General features: G+C 38.8%; 1 protein-coding gene across 1 annotated transcript in view; it reads left to right on the forward strand.

Annotated features, from left to right (window-relative positions):
* The window catches only part of SEL1L2 (SEL1L2 adaptor subunit of SYVN1 ubiquitin ligase), an 80,718-nt gene that overhangs the window by 41,306 nt on the left and 22,902 nt on the right, over positions 1-16,510 (forward strand). The window contains exons 6-11 of the mRNA XM_084622378.1: positions 8,484-8,537; positions 8,655-8,714; positions 8,813-8,894; positions 11,023-11,177; positions 13,122-13,190; positions 14,731-14,808. Coding sequence (XP_084478504.1) covers positions 8,484-8,537; positions 8,655-8,714; positions 8,813-8,894; positions 11,023-11,177; positions 13,122-13,190; positions 14,731-14,808 — 498 coding nt within the window. The remainder of the gene's footprint in view (positions 1-8,483; positions 8,538-8,654; positions 8,715-8,812; positions 8,895-11,022; positions 11,178-13,121; positions 13,191-14,730; positions 14,809-16,510) is intronic.

The raw sequence follows: 16,510 nt of genomic DNA on the forward strand, positions 1-16,510 counted from the left end.
GGTGCCACAAGTACTCCTCGTTCTTTCTACAGATAGTTTAGTAATACTCATTTGCATATGACAATTAGTCGGTCTTTCATTATAACAGGCACAGATACGCTGAAGGTAATATAATTAATATTATTAATTTCCTGCAGTGTCTCACATCTTTGATCTTAAGGTGAACTGAATACAGTCACCTGGATAATGTAAGGCAATTAAGTCATGAAAAGGATTTAACATCTAAAGCAGGGGTGGGCTATAATTTTCACACTGGGGCCACTCCATAAATTTTGATAAGTCGTCATGGGCCGCACATTTCTACTATATTAATGGAGGGGGTGCGGGTTTGGGAGGGAGTTTGGATGCAGCAGGGAACTCTGGGCCATGGGACTTTTAGTGGCCTGGACATTGTGAGGGGGAAGGCAAAGAGCCTGGCGGGCCGGACAGAAATGTTAGACGGGCCCGCAGGCTCTATTTTGCCCACCCCTGATCTAAAAGCTAATTTGGTTACACTAATAAACTTCTAACTGGACATAGGTAAACACAGACAAATACACTTAGCAACTATTCTTTGATTCTTATCTATACAAAGAGAATGAGTTGGGGATTGCTAGCCTAATTAACATTTCATTGATACCTATATATAAGTGGATTGCCTTGATTAAAATTGCAATGCCACTTGATAAATTGTTATGGGTCATATACCTGTTAGCTGGTTTGCCAGCCCCACAGTTAGAAATACACATCTGACAAGGTGAGATTAAGCCATCTTCTCACTTCTGCTGAGGTAGTGGACCTATTTCTGCATACATCTTTCCACAAAGGAGTTTTAAAATTGCAAAATTATCCTAGAGAAATGTATTGCTCAAATCCTGAGCAATAAGGCCCCTAGTTTAAAGGAGCCATCATAACAGTCAGCTGTCTGTGGCCATTGACATAGTCACACTTGGATACCTCACTCCTCATTCATCCTGGACTGTCCTCACAGATCAGCTGACACAAGGAAGTGACAAAGCTGGTGCTCCAATGATTAAAAAAAACTTGCTCAGAGTGATCAGGTTTTTTGAATTTCTGTGGTATGGCAATTGTTGAATGAAAGTGTTTACTGTTATGAAGTGTAAGTAGTCTGATTAATTACAACTGCTTCAGCATGGTAATAAAGTCAAATGTTTTGTTTGCTGTGAGTAACTCTTCACTTAATTCTCAGGTAAGATGAATGGTGGTAGAGCAGAGGACACGCTGCCCAGTCATGCTTAATCCAGAGGTGGTTAGTCCCTGGCCCAAGTAGTGACTGTTGTAAATTAATTGTTTTGCTAATCTTGTCTTGAACCTCCCATTTTAGGGAAGGTTATATAAAAGATCATAATAAATCAACTCCCACTACACATAATCTATCACTATTCTTGCTCCCTACCAGTCTGGGCATGTAAGTGAAACTATTGATATCAAAGTTTGTCCTTGTAAAAACAATTTTAATAATCCATGAGCAATTTTTGACGATTGTCAATGAAATATTGTTGATACACCCATAGGCTCTTGCAAAAGTGGACAGAGTAGCTCTTCTGTGGAGTCACTCCTTCAATTCAGAGAAATCCTATGGAGTATTATTGTGGAGCTGCTCATCCTCTGTGAAGGACCGTACCTTAATGTCCTTCAGGGTTCCATCTTGTCACCACTGCTGAACTATGTTTATATTCCATACAAATAAACTATGACAAATTTCATCCTAGAAATTGCAAGTTTCAGAAAGATACACTATCAGCAGCTGAAAACAAGGGTGAGAATGGAAATTGTACCTACATATTTGTTGTTGCTCTCACTGCACTGATACCACATTCTTACTCTTTCATTTTCTGACACAAAGATGAATGGAAATAAACTGGCTGCTATGCAAGCCAAGAATGACACTGGCTGGCAAGAGGAATCAATAAGTATAATAGTCTTCGCATTGTATATTGATGGGGTATTCCCAACTTTCACCAGAATAATAGGCAGCCTCAAGGTCCTATTAAATCCAATGATACTCCTGAATTCCAAGATAGGCGCAATGATCTGTTATGCCTTTCACCATCTGTGGCACACTACAAAAGATCTCAGCTGCCTCTCACTGTACACAGTATCACAGCAGTTAAGGTCATCTGAAAGTGCTTGCTGTCAGAACCTCAGTTTGAACACCCACAGTCAGCTCCTGTGCTGTTCCTCCCTGCAGGTGCAATACTGAAGGAAAAACCCAAAGTGAGCATGACTTTAAGCCATGTTTGCACCCTCTGAATTCAGGGCTTCTGTGGGAGCCAAAATGCCCCTCCTTGCATAACCCAGGAAGCCTTGGGAGCAACTAAGAATTACAGCAGCCTCCCTACTACTGAATTTGGCTCCTCTTGGGAAAACCAGACTCTAGAGATCATCAGGATGAAATTCAAGATCCATTCATGTTAACATTTTATTGTCTTTTGTTTGTTGAATTTCCTTCATTAGTGCCTAATTTCCATGGTGACAGGCTCTACAAAAGAGAACCAAATATTCTGAAACACGTTAAATAATTTATAATTTCACCACAATATTCAATCTAAGTAAGTGCTGTTCTGCAGGCACTGGCTCACAATAGCATTAGTGCTTAAATCCAGTGGAATCCTGTAAATCCTATTAAAATAATTGATGGATCCATAAATGGTATCAGAGCAAAATATAGCTACAATTTAAAGTATGATGTTTTACTGTTTTGGACCAGTGCCATAGTCTAGCACTGTAAATGGCTAAGGTCCCATAGCTCTTCCATTTATTTATTTAAGGAGAGAATTAAGTCATAGAACTGATTTTATAGATTAAGAGATTCCAAGGCCAGGGTATCTAATGGAAAACACCTGGGACAACCTTATAGTAATCAGATTACATTAATGGCTATAAACCAGTCCAAAAGAATCAGAACCAGCACTGCACTGTGGAAGCACTAGGTGAAGGGAGATCTGTAAACTACCGCTAAGTCCTTCCTTATGTCATCCTGTGACTAATACATTAGATGGACATATTCTATTTGATCCTGTTTTAATCCACAATTGAACACACACAACACTTACACAAATGCATAACTATGAACATACTTAAGTACTTTACTGAATCAAGGCCTTAGAGCAAGTAACCTGCTATGTCTCACATTGGATATAAAAAAATCACAGCCACTCCTTCACAGTCCCTTCTCAGAGTTCATGCTGAACTAAATATCTCGTAGAAATCAGCTGGGCCAGTTACTCATGGTGAAGCTTCATCCAGCCATATCTCAGTTATCGATGCTATGCCAGAGTTCTCATCCCTGATTAAATCATGGCTGATGGTAAAATTTATTAGCCACTGACCATACATTAAACAGCATAATTCAACACCAAACTTGCTTGGAAGATATGGGGGAGTATCATGCTGAATGGTGAATTTCTTGGGTCCTCTGTTTCTGTCGAAGACAAGTTTTATAATAGTTAATTAGTGCCTGTTTATATGGAGATTATTCTAATGGCATCTTTGCAAATCAGATTTTAAAAGTTTTGGTGCGGGGACAGATCTGTCCATGCAGGGAGAGCAGAGTATGAGTCACAATCCACCCTGTGGATCTGAGAAGAGCGTTTTATCTACATTTAATAGGTAACCATTGAATGTTTGCAGTAAGCCTGCTAAAATATTTTAACTATATAGTGAAAAAATATGTATCATTTGCAGTAATTGATTTTAATATAAAACTACTTTACTCTCTCTCCCCCTCAACTCTCTCTTTCTCTCTCTCTCACACCTACTCATCCATCCATCCATCCACCCACCCACCCACCCACACTGGACATAGTTCTCAGCTGCCCTCCAGTTTTTACTTTTTTAGATATCCCATCTCTCCCAAAGTCATCATGTCTTAGAAGTACCCTTCTGGCTAGTGAAAGCTGAATCTGAAACATCCTGGAGACTGTCAAAGCCATTCTGGAAATGAGATGTCAAGGTTCCTTCCCCACTCTGAACTCTAGGGTACAGATGTGGAGACCCGCATGAAAGACCCCCTAAGCTTATTTCTACCAGCTTAGGTTAAAACTTTCCCAAGGCACAAAGTCTTTGCCCTTGGATTAGGTAAAACGCTGCCACCACCAAGTGTTTTAGACAAAGAACAGGGAAAGTACAACTTGGAGTCCTGTTCCCCCAAAATATTCCCCCAAGCCCTACACCCCATTTCCTGGGGAAGGCTTGATAATAATATCCTCACCAATTGGTACAGGTGAACACAGACCCAAACCCTTGGATCTTAAGAACAATTTAAAATCAATCAGGTTCTTAAAAGAAGAATTTTATTGAAAGAAAAGGTAAAAGAATCACCTCTGTAAAATCACAATGGTAAATACTTTACAGGGTAATCAAATTCAAAACACAGAGAATCCCTCTAGGCAAAACCTTAAGTTACAAAAAAGACACAAAAACAGGAATATACATTTCCTCCAGCACAGCAAATTTTACAAGCCATTAAACAAAGAAAACCTAATTCATTTTCTAGCTAGATTACTTACTAACTTTACAGGAGTTGGAGAACTTACATCCTTGATCTGTTCCTGGCAAAGGTGTCACATAGAGAGACAAAAACGCTTTGTCCCCCCCCAACTCCAGATTTGAAAGTATCTTGTCCCCTCATTGGTCATTTTTGGTCAGGTGCCAGCGAGGTAACCTTAGCTTCTTAACCCTTTACAGGTGAAAGGGTTTTGCCTCTGGCCAGGAGGGATTTATAGCACTGTATACAGAAAGGTGGTTACCCTTCCCTTTATATTTATGACATGAGCATTCACTGTAGAGCAGAGATAATCAATAGGTGGACCGCACGCCAAATCTGGACCTCCAGATGCTTTTGAACAGACCCCCAAAAATTAGTATTTACTTATTAGTAGTATCATTATTGTTGTTATTTTTTATCATTTTCTCTGAAATCTGGACCTTGATTATACCTTGACCAAGAACTTTGGACTTTGACAAAAAATAATTGACTACCCCTGCTCATAGAGTGAAGCAAGGCACTCCCTTTCTCTGGGCACTAATCATACTGCCTCTCATTGTTCCAGCCTGAGGTGACTTGGTCACAGTAACAATTTGAAATTTCCTAAATTAGCCATATGACTTGTCATTAATCACTAATGTAAACATGTAACACTTTTAAAAATTATTTTTGAGTTAGAATGTCAGGAAGCAAAAATAATTTAAAGAACCCAATTACATATTTTCGTAGTTCAAATGCACAAGATAATTTTATTCTCAAAATGTACAGAAATGAAATTGATCTTGGGCTGAAAGCATGTATGCCATGTTTTAGTCCCCATCACAAAAATTTTACAGCCAAGGGACTGAGACACAATTGGAGGTTAAAGTGGAAACCATGACATTTCATTAAGTATAATAATCACAATCACATTTTAAATATAAGAGGGTGTTAGAATTGAAATATTTAATGTATAAACATGAATTACTGCAGGTAGAGTTAAGTCATTTGAAAATAGAACTAGCATTTCTCCAAAGGTATATGTCTGCTGCAGAGTACACTATGTAATCCCAGGTTGTCTTGTGTGCTCATGACCTTGGGAGTTGATTAACTAGGGTAAATTGTAAAACTCAAGATTCCTTTTAAAAAAGAAGTCCGTGCATGTGCTTCAAGGTGTGTATACACATAGCTTATCTGCCAGTTTCTTTTCTCCCATAGGGTGAATGTACATTCTGACTCTACACTGTTTGCATCATCTCTCACATTTAGAGCTTTATAAGGGGACTGTTTGTCTCTATGTCTGAAATTGTTTATTCATAATGTTCCCATTTTTATTTTAATGTAAACTTTGCCGTTTTGGTGCGGGGAAAAATTTGACTGTGCCAGGTTACAACACCTCTCACTCAAATTTGGCCCGGCCTCCTCTCCATCTGTTGTGACACTGTGAATGAGTGAGGTTGTGACCTGGTGCACAGGATCACAATGCCACTCAAGTTTGCAGCAACTATGAAAAGTTGTGGTTTGTGTTAAAAGATGCAGTTTCCACAACAAAATCAGAGCGCATGAGTTTCTTCCAGCCTTACCCATGAAACATCTGTTTCATTGGATACTCATTGCTGGATCTATGACTCTTTAAAGGACTGATCCAAAGCTCAGTTCAGTCAATGGGATCATTTGAACTGGTCTAGAATTAGTGGCAGCCATTTTCAGGGAGTATTTAAATGCAACTCTTCATGGGAACTGAAGTTATTCAGAATGGGAGAACAGAGGTGTCAGTCTGTCATTTGGCCCGATAGTGTGGCTCACTTGTGAGATCATATTAAATGAAAACATTTGGTCTTTCACTATGTGAACTTTTTTACTGAGTCAGACATTGCACATTTAGTATCCACCTGTGTCTGGGCCATTTGTTCAAAAATATCCAAAAATATTCCCAGTTCACGGTCTTATTTTCAGAGAAGCATCTTTCTCATCAGAATGAAATATGAAGATTTACTAAGCTCATTCAATTTTGGCTTTGTTGGGTATTGAATTTTGGACCTGAGATATCAAGGTGATAGGAGCCTTGCATGGATGGATAGGTTTAATAAATCTGACTTAAGCTAATACCGCTATTTAACAAAAAGATATTCCCACTTCTTCCATCCTGGGGAAAGTGTGATCATTGAAGGCTCATTTTTTGGATCTATGATGCATCAGGATCCCAAAGGCTTTTATTATCCCTAGACATTTTTCATCTAAAGGACTTCTAAACATGGAGCACTGTGTGAAGGTAAAAGACTTCAAGTTTTCTTCACATAGGGTCCCAATCCAATGACCATTACTGTCAGTCGAAAGACTCCAATTGACTTTGGTCCTTAGGTAACATGGTTTCTTAGTCATATTAGGGCCTTGAGACTTTCCCTTCATAAACAGACATAGACTTGCATCATCCTCACTTCCCAGTCCTACTGTAGTTTGGTCCTTTATGCAGAGGGACAGTGTTCACATAACACCAGGAAACCAAGTTACTGACATGACAAACTACAAGTACCCCAAATCCATGTGTATGGTAATCATTTGTGCTGTCCATGTTCCAGGAAAATGGGCATAGATTTTCCCTCGTGGACTTTTTCTCCTTTTATTGCATGGCTTTAAAAACACCATTTGTCACAGCCAAACCCATTGTTCCCCACTGTTGAAAAGTTATTTAACATAATGGCTTTCCTGTTAGCCCTCAATAGCAGGAATTCTCAACCTTTTTTCCTTCTGAGGACCCCCAACATGCTATAAAAACTCCATGGCCCACCTATGTCACAATAGCAGGATTTCTGCATATAAAAGCCAGGGCCAGCGTTAGGGGGTAGCAAGCAGGGCAATTGCGTGGGGCCTCATGCCACAGGAACTGCCGCAAAGCTACATTGCTCAGGCTTCAGCCTCGGATGGCGGGGCACAGGCTTGGGCTTCAACCCTATGTGGCAGGGCTTCAGCTTTCTGCCCTGGGCCCTGCTGGCCCTGCTTGGCAGCCCCCCTGAAACCTGCTTGTGGCCTCCCAGGAGGCCTCGGACTCCTGGTTGAGAACCACTGCTCTATAGGCTCAGGACCTGGATATTTTGAAGCCTAGGGAGAAACCCATCTCCTTAGTGAAGCTAGTGAAATTAAAAGTTATTGTATCCACTAGACCACGTAAATTACCCTATAATGCTGTGTCTTCTGAATCCTCTGCCCAGATAGACCACTCCAGTCTCTCACAGAAACCTGTTTTTTCACTAATCTATTAAAGTTTCAAAGGAATAAGAGGCATTTCCTATCATGTTACAGTAGATGAATTGGTGTACAAAGTAGAGTTAGTCATGACATGATTTCTTTGCCCCACTGCAAAAAATTAAGTTTTTCCCTCCAGTTTTGTCCATTTTTTATGGAAATTTTTGGATTTTCATTAGAAAACTGAAAGTTTTATTTTTTCAACAAAATCCAAATATTGAACATTTCAAAAATGAAATTTTTCACATAGAATTTGTTTAGTCAAAACCAATTTTTTTGTCTAAAAATTTTCAATCAGTGCTAGTCAGAATTGATTTGAGCCGGTGCTACTTACTCCACCATAAACCCTGAAACAAGGTTTCGGTGCTTCAGTTTAGCTCATGGCTCCTAACAAACGAAATGATACAACCTTATTGGAGGAAACTGTCTCTGTTAGTTCAACTAGACAAGTTTCAAAATAATAACCAATATAGTTTTCTTTAGTTTTTAACAGTTATCTAAGATTAATCTTATCTTGAGTCATGCTTCACACAAACCTAACCTGCTCACCTGACTGGTAACAAAAAAGGGGAAATATCATAGCAAGTAACTAAATGAGTACTTCATAACCCCAGTTAGAAGAGTTTTAACTCTTAAAAGCCCCTCACAAATCAGAAAAGAAATTACATACGATAAAATAAAACAGGTAGGATCTGTTTCAACTTGTATAAACAAAATGAATGACCACACATAAATAAATGTACTGACATGTGCTTTTATTTTGGAGCTGCAGGCTTTAGGATTTATGTTTTCATATGGCATAGGAATGGAGTATAATCAAGCCAAGGTAAGAAAAATAAAAAGTGATATGCTAGTCTTTTAAAAATTAAAGAAAGGACTTACCAAAAATACTACTGGTTTTGTTTCTTCATTCCTTGTATAATTTTTTGTTTCTATGTTTTAGGCACTTGTTTATTACACATTTGGAAGTCTTGGAGGAAATTTGATATCCCAGATGATTTTGGTTTGTAAATTATATATTTGGCAGCTCTATTTCTTGTTCTCTGTATAATAATCCAAAGGTTAAAGAATAAGAAAAATATCTGTTATTTATTATATTAGGGATACCGTTACTGGGTCGGAATCAATGTTCCAAGAAATTGTGAAGCAGCACTAACTAATTACAGGAAAGTGGCATATTTCAGTAAGCAATCCACATGTTATTACTATTGTCATACCTCATTTTAGAACAAATGAAAAATAATATGTGAAATGAAGAAAATTATTTCTCATTCATAACTGGTAATATATATATATATATATATATTATATATATATATATATATATTGCACCAGATTCTGCTCTCAGGTGCATAGATGCAGCTTTCATTAAGATCTACAGGAGCTGTGCACATATATCTAATGGTAGAGTTTAAGCTATGTAGTATTGCAATCTCATGAGTTCCATTAATATTCTGTATTTTCAGATAGTCATTACAATAAGATTTTGGAAACGTGGTAGGGACATCATAGTTAAAGTTCTAAGACAATTTCCATTGGAAGCCTGATTTTGGCATCCCCATCTTCACAAGAGGAAGTGAATCTAAACACACCCTGGACATCATTGGCTATGCCACTTTCCAGCCAGTGCCACCAGTTTAAGGGGCTGAGCACAATCTCTGATGGCATGAGGGAGGCTGCATCTACCTTTTGTCACTGCAAACTTATACCTCAGACAAATTTCTACTGGGTACCCCTGCCCTAATCATGGAAACTAATCTGACACTGGAACTTTAGAACATGGTTCTCCCAAACCACATTCAAGCTTATAAACCCAAAGAGAACCACATTTAAGGCTCCATAGAAGTTTTAAACCAAGCCAACATAGCCATAGCTCATGACACCTATATTTCTTCACTGAAGTTAGAGGCAAAACCTGTTCAGCCATTTGAGTTATAAGCTTGCCCAAACACATTCCTCTTTATATGTGAACATGTCCCACATCAACTGGATGTAGGTTTTATCATACACTTTAAAGCCATATATTGTTATTTATATAACAGAGATGACTGAGTTTCTTGTGGGAACTGGTGAGGATCTCCAGTGTACTGGTGGAGGGAGGGCAGAGATAAAGGGCAAAGTTAACGCTAATGTTAAAATGTTCACTGCATGTTTATTGAACTCCCAGCATTTCACTGATGTTTGTTAAATTATAATGCTGTTAATTTTTTAAAAGTCACATTCTCAACTTTAACTTTAATTTGACTGGGTAAAGATATTCTTTCTCTTTGAATTATAAAGTGGCCTTCACATAATATTTTATAAGAAAAATGGAAAACCAACATTACATATATACCAAATTAAAGTATCTTTTATTATTAATTTCCATGCTATCTTTCCCATTGATCAATTTTACTCTTAATGCAACATATATAAAATGTCATTTATTGCTATGCTCTTACCAAGAATTATTGACTTTAATATACAAGTTATGAAAGTAATTCTTATATCTTACTTCTAGTTCCTCAAATACATACACATCATCTTTATGGAAGTTGCATAAATGCAGCAATAACCAGTACATTGCTGGCAGGAATGAATGTGATTTTGATAAACATGGTTACCATTTCTCAGGTCAGCCCATATTGGCCTTCCATCTACATGACATAATAAGCAGATGCACCAATGAAACTGTGAAGTTTCTAATGCAAGTATAGGCACTGTTCCTTCTTCCAAGTTCCTCGCTTTTGTTCTGCTTCACATAAAACAAGTAGCAGAAGTTTCTTCATCTGCTCCTCACTGTCTACAGTTGTCCATTTTTAGTTCTCAACTTGTTAGCTGAAATCCAGTCCTACATTAAGTGTTGTAGCTGTTATGAGAATTTGTCATTAGCCCTTTTAAGTGTCTTTTCAATTTGCTAATCCAATAGTCTGCTTTTCATGTTTCCTCCATTGCCCCTGTTACATAAGATCTAGATGGCAGGGGCAGATACCATCATTTTTCCTGAATTCAGCACTGTATAAACAATGCTGGAACCAAACAACAATATCTAAAAAGAGAAAATATACCCCTAGTAGCCTGTCCAGTGCTATTGCGTTATTTCCATAAGTAAGCAGTACCCTTCTGAACAGTATGACAATTACTAAAAAAAGAAAAAAGTGTAGTACTGAATGTTATACTTGGTACATCTTTTGACTTTATTTGGCTAACCATTTTTTTGCATAATTTCATGAAACTCTATGTAGTGTACCATCCACATTAATAATCTCTAAATTGCTAAATATAATACCACTGTTCTATGTCAACTCTTGTCTTGTCATTTTTATTAACAGTTGCTAATAAATTAGAAAAAAATGAAGAAATGCCAGTAGAAAAAGTGAGACTGATGGAAAAATCAGAAAATCTGAGTTCTAACAATGACTTCTTAGATTGGGATGTACACCAATACTATAAGTTTTTGGCTGAAAGAGGAGACACACAGATACAGGTAGTGTATAAAGCTAAGATACGTTTTCTGGAAAAAATGTTGACTTCTGGGGACAGGACAGTATTCATGAACTACAAATGTTTTGTCATATTGGGCCTTATCCTGCAGGGTTGTAGTCAACGGGAACAGGATTTCGGCACCCAGGGGACATGGGTACAGGAGACTCCTTGGTATGGGGGAATCCCTACATGGCACATAACCTTCATTTCAATTGGACTCCATGCAGACACAAAGATCTGCTCATATGGATCTGATTGCAGGATTAGGGCATTAAAAGCCAGCTCTTTAGGCATGAACCATGTGTTTGTGCAGTGTGTAGTATAGTGAAGTAATAATTTTATTAGGTTATGCCAAAACCATGACAATATTTATTCCATTGTATGAAAGCTTTCAAGATATACTACTTTTTCAGAAGTCAGTAAGAAAGTACTTTCAATACTTTTATTTTCTGCCCAATGGGAATTTACGGTATTTTTTCTGGGATTTCAGAAAGACAAAGAATATTGCTGAAATAAAATTTGAATAATTATTTCTAGGTATTTCTTGGACAATTACATCTTGCAGGAAGGAAGGGACTAGAGAAAGATCATTCTGTAGGTATATTTAAATAAGAGCTGAGGATTTAACTCTTGCAACACTAGTGTTCACTACCGCCAGTTTATTTGCATATATGAATATTCTGTAGTAAACGAAAGTCATTTAACTTCATTGATTCTGTACAATTAAGAACCCCATTATACACTAAAAAAGACTTTTTTCTGCAGAGTTTCAGTTAGCATGGTTATGAAGGTGGGTGGGCTCAGAATAAATATCTGGGCTCCATAATTAGCTCAGTACGCAAAAGCAGCCAAAAAAGTTGTAGTGCAAGATAACTTTTAAATATTTACAGCGAATGTATATGAGAGAGAATGAAATTAGAGGCAAGTTTCTTCCCTTTCTATCTGTCGGGAGCAGAGCAAATAAGGCAGTTAGTCTCTTCCCTTTCTATTCTTGCTGTCGGAGCAGAAGATCTGACAACTTTTGACTTACTGGGTCAGTGCAGCTTTCAGGGTCCTCAAAAATCCAAAGATCTAAGCAGTTCCTTGTTCCTAAGACTGGCCTTGTAAGAAGACATATACTGTAATTCATGTACATATAAAAAGCATGTGATACTTGCATGTGATACTTGTGGCTATTAGCCAGGATGGGTAAGGAATGGTGTCCCTAGCCTCTGTTTGTCAGAAGGTGGAGATGGATGGCAGGAGAGAGATCACTTGATCATTACCTGTTAGGTTCACTCCCTCTGGGGCACCTGGCATTGGCCACAGTCGGCAGACAGAATATTGGGGTGGATGGACCTTTGGTTTGACCAAGTATGGCCATTCTTATGTTCTTACACTGATGACAATTTGTGCTTATCTGAGTGTTTTCTGACACAAAACTGACATTGATAATTGTGGGAGGGGATGTATTTTAAAGATTAAAATGATATTTCTGAAAGCTAATTCACATTATGGGGAACACTAAAGTTTTTTTTTCTTAAGGTCACATACACTATAACAAGAATTTGTAAAAATTTGTTCATGTGGCCTCAACACTGTCAATCTGTTCCTGTCTAAGGTCAGACTCTTCTTAGGTAACGGATCTAGATGCTCTCTTCTTACCTTTGATTCAGCCACCGCTCACCTATCATACTAAGGCCCTGATTCTGCAAAGGCTAACATGCATTAATAGTCCTATTGAGTGGGACTACACATGGGCATAAAATTATACTTGTGTGTAAGCGTTTGTAGGTTCAGAGCCTAAATGTGTAAAGCTATTTTCAGTGTTGCGTTGTGACATTTTCTGGTCTGTCTAAATCAAGAGGAGGTGTAAAGCTGTGCAAAACATTTGTCTTGGTTGAAATTTACAAAAAACACCTTTTTCAGGTGAAAAATTGTAACTTTCTTATTGCTTTTTATTCAGAAAGCTTTCTACTATTTCCTAAAGGCAGCAAAAGCAGGGAATACACATGGTATGGCATTCCTGGGAAAGGTACGTATTACTTTTCATGAGATTAATTTGGTAAATTGCAACAATCAAGGACTAGATAATGGCTAAACCTAAAGTAGCCAACTAGGGGTGCAAGGGTATTAGGACCTTCCCCTTGCTTCCCCATACAGCCACCCCACATCTTGGCTCAAGATACTGGGGGCAGAACAGGCTCCACACAACTGCTACTCCCTACCATGAGCAAGTGGGTAGAAAGGGACAGAAGGTGGCAGCATCAAAATTCAGCAGAATTTAGCTAACATATGGGGGGTAGACAAATATTTGACACGTGGTAAGGGGTGTAGCAAATTATCCATTCTCCTCCCCATCCACTTCCCAGAGTGAGGCTGTAGAATCTGGCCTAAGAAATCAGGTATCTAATAACTCAGTGTAGAACAGGGTATATTAGAGTTAGTTACTGTAATACCAACAAGAAATGCCTACTAGTAAAGAGACAGATGACCAAAGACATACATTTCATTTATGACCAAAGCCATCATTGAAAATGTTTGTTGAAATGCTACATAAAGTAAATTATTTATTTCAAACCAGTACTAATTTTATATCTGTATGTAAAGACACAGAGCCAACCTCTGTCTTCACTTGCATTGAGTTCGATGAGATGCCACAGGTAGAACAGAGGACTGACTTAGGTCCACAATATTTATCATGATCAAAATAACACAGTGGAATAGAACTTTAAAGCGATGTTGTCATATTGGCCAGGTTTGGGGCCCAAAGTACTTTAATATTTGTATCTAGTGGAATACTTATAAAGTTTTGCTGTTCTGTCACCAAGTGAAAATAAAAAAATATATAAAAGTAATGGTTCATCACAAAACCAATGTCACTCCCTGTTTATACACTGAACTCTGCTGAAACTTAATAGTGCTGATGAACAAAAAACCCCATTTACATTTCAGCTGTAATAGAAACCCTGGAAGGAAATCAGCATCAGCTAGCTATTGAAAGGATAAAACTTGTAGAGAAAAATATGTCTTCAAGCTACCTCGGCCAAGATTTTCCAAAGGGAATCATTATTTTGGGTGCCTCCATTTTGGGGTGTCCAATTTGAGATGCCTCATGAGGCCCTAATTTCCAGAGGAGGGTGTTGACCACTTTCTGAACTTCATCTCCAAATAAGAATGTCTCAGTTTGGGCACTAAAAAGGAGGCACCCAAAAATCACCAGGTGCTTTTGAAAATCTTGGCCTCAGAAGTTGTTACAAATAACCTAAAGGCTTTTTTAAGAAAACAAGTTACAAACAAGTAATTAACATGATTCTATTAGTGTATACTCAGTATAAATCAATAAAAATTTAGAACATTAAACCAATCAGAAAAAACTCATGAGTGGGAGAGAACTGGCAAAGTTCTGTTCTCAATTACATCTGTACAATGTCATTGGCTTTATTGGGGATGTACAAGTGGAAGTAGGAGCAGACTTTGTCCTACTGTTTATATTTTTTATGAGAAACTGGATAGGCAGGGATTCATAACACATATCTAAGGAGCAAATATCTCCTTTTCTTTATATTGATCAGATGTTTTTAGAAGGAAGTGTTGCAGTGACACAGAGTAATGCTTCTGCTTTTAAGTACTTCACAATGGCAGCTGAAAAGGTAATATAAGAAAAAGTTTATGTTTTTATACAATATTTTAAGAGTGTATTTGATTTACACCTCAATTAGTGTGTAAATTACAGGAGGAAAGCATGCAGTCCATTTCTTCCATTTAATGGAAATGTTATTCAGTGTAGATTTTTAAGTCGGTAACTATAGCACACTTCTGAAGCCTATGAAATATAGTCCTATGTTATGAAGTTGGTGAAGTTGAGGGTAATGGAAAAGCTAGCAGAAAAGTTGGAGAAGTAGAAACAGGAGGTAGAACTGTTAGTTTGTGTGCAAACTAAAGCCCCAATTCTGGAAGGTCCTAATCATCCTCAATTCTCACTAAAGTCCAAGGCATCACAAGAACTCACTAAGTGGTCTCATGTAGTTTTGGGCCCCACACTACAAGAAGGATGTGGATAAATTGGAGAGAGTCCAGTGAAGGGATTAGGGGTCTGGAACACATGACTTATGAGGAGAGGCTGAGGGAACTGGGATTGTTTAGTCTGCAGAAGAGAAGAATGAGGGGGGGTTTGATAGCTGCTTTCAACTACCTGAGGGGTGGTTCCAGAGAGGATGGTTCTAGACTATTCTCAGTGGTGGAAGAGGACAGGACAAGGAGTAGTGGTCTCAAGTTGCAGTGGGGAAGGTTTAGGTTGGATATTAGGAAAAACTTTTCACTAGGAGGGTGGTGAAACACTGGAATGTGTTGCCTGGGGAGGTGGTGGAATCTCCTTCCTTGGAAGTTATTAAGGTCAGGCTTGACAAAGCCCTGGCTGGGATGATTTAATTGGGGATTGGTCCTGCTTTGGAGCAGGGGGTTGGACTAGATGACCTCCTGAGGTCCCTTCCAACCCTGATATTCTATGATCTCTATGATCTATGTAGAATGGATGACAAATAGCAGGTGCCCATGAAAACACTATGATCTGTCTGATAGAAACAAGTGGATCCTGCAGTTTAGGAGCAATTTTTATGCCATGTCCTGTTCTGAAAGAGATGCTGGATATTGGCAGAGGACAAGTACTTCTACAACTGAGATAGTACCACCTTCTTAAATGATCTTGCTAAGAAAAGGAAAGTTGGAAATTATTTGGGTAGTTAGCAGAGTTGTTGGCTTTGTCAGGTTTGGCCAGGTTAATGAATTCTTTAGTGACTAATCATTTGCCTTCTTTAGCATGAAATTGCAAAATCCTCTTCATACAATACCACAGCAGCAAAGTAGTGTGTGATCTTGTTATGGTGTGTTGCAGGGCTACCTCTTCACAGGTGCTTCCGCATGGCCTGGAGTGGCTCTGTGGCATCTTGCCTCTGTTTTCCCTTCTCTCAGGACTCCTTAATAAAACTCTAGACAGTCAAGTAGGGTTGCCAACCCTCCTGGATTGTCCGGGAGTCTGATGAAATTGGCATTGATCTACTGGTGACCATTGACAGCTCAGGGAGATTTTTAATAGGTCGCTAAAAGTCCGGTCGACGGTGTAGCGGGGCTAAGGCAGTCTCCCTACCTGCCCTAGCTCCGCGTGGCTCCCGGAAGTGACCAGCGTGTCCAGCTCCTAGGTGCAGAGGTAGCCAGGGGGTCTTTGTGCGTTGCCCCTGCCCTGACTGCTGACTCCACAGCTCCCATTGGCCAGGAACCACGGGCAATGGGAGCTGCGGCGGCGGTGCCTGCAGGCAGGGGCATTGCGTGGAGCCACCTAACTACCCCTGAGCTTAG

This window comes from Lepidochelys olivacea (assembly GCF_965140295.1).
Source record: "Lepidochelys olivacea isolate rLepOli2 genome assembly, chromosome: 3".
NCBI lineage: Eukaryota > Metazoa > Chordata > Testudines > Cheloniidae > Lepidochelys > Lepidochelys olivacea.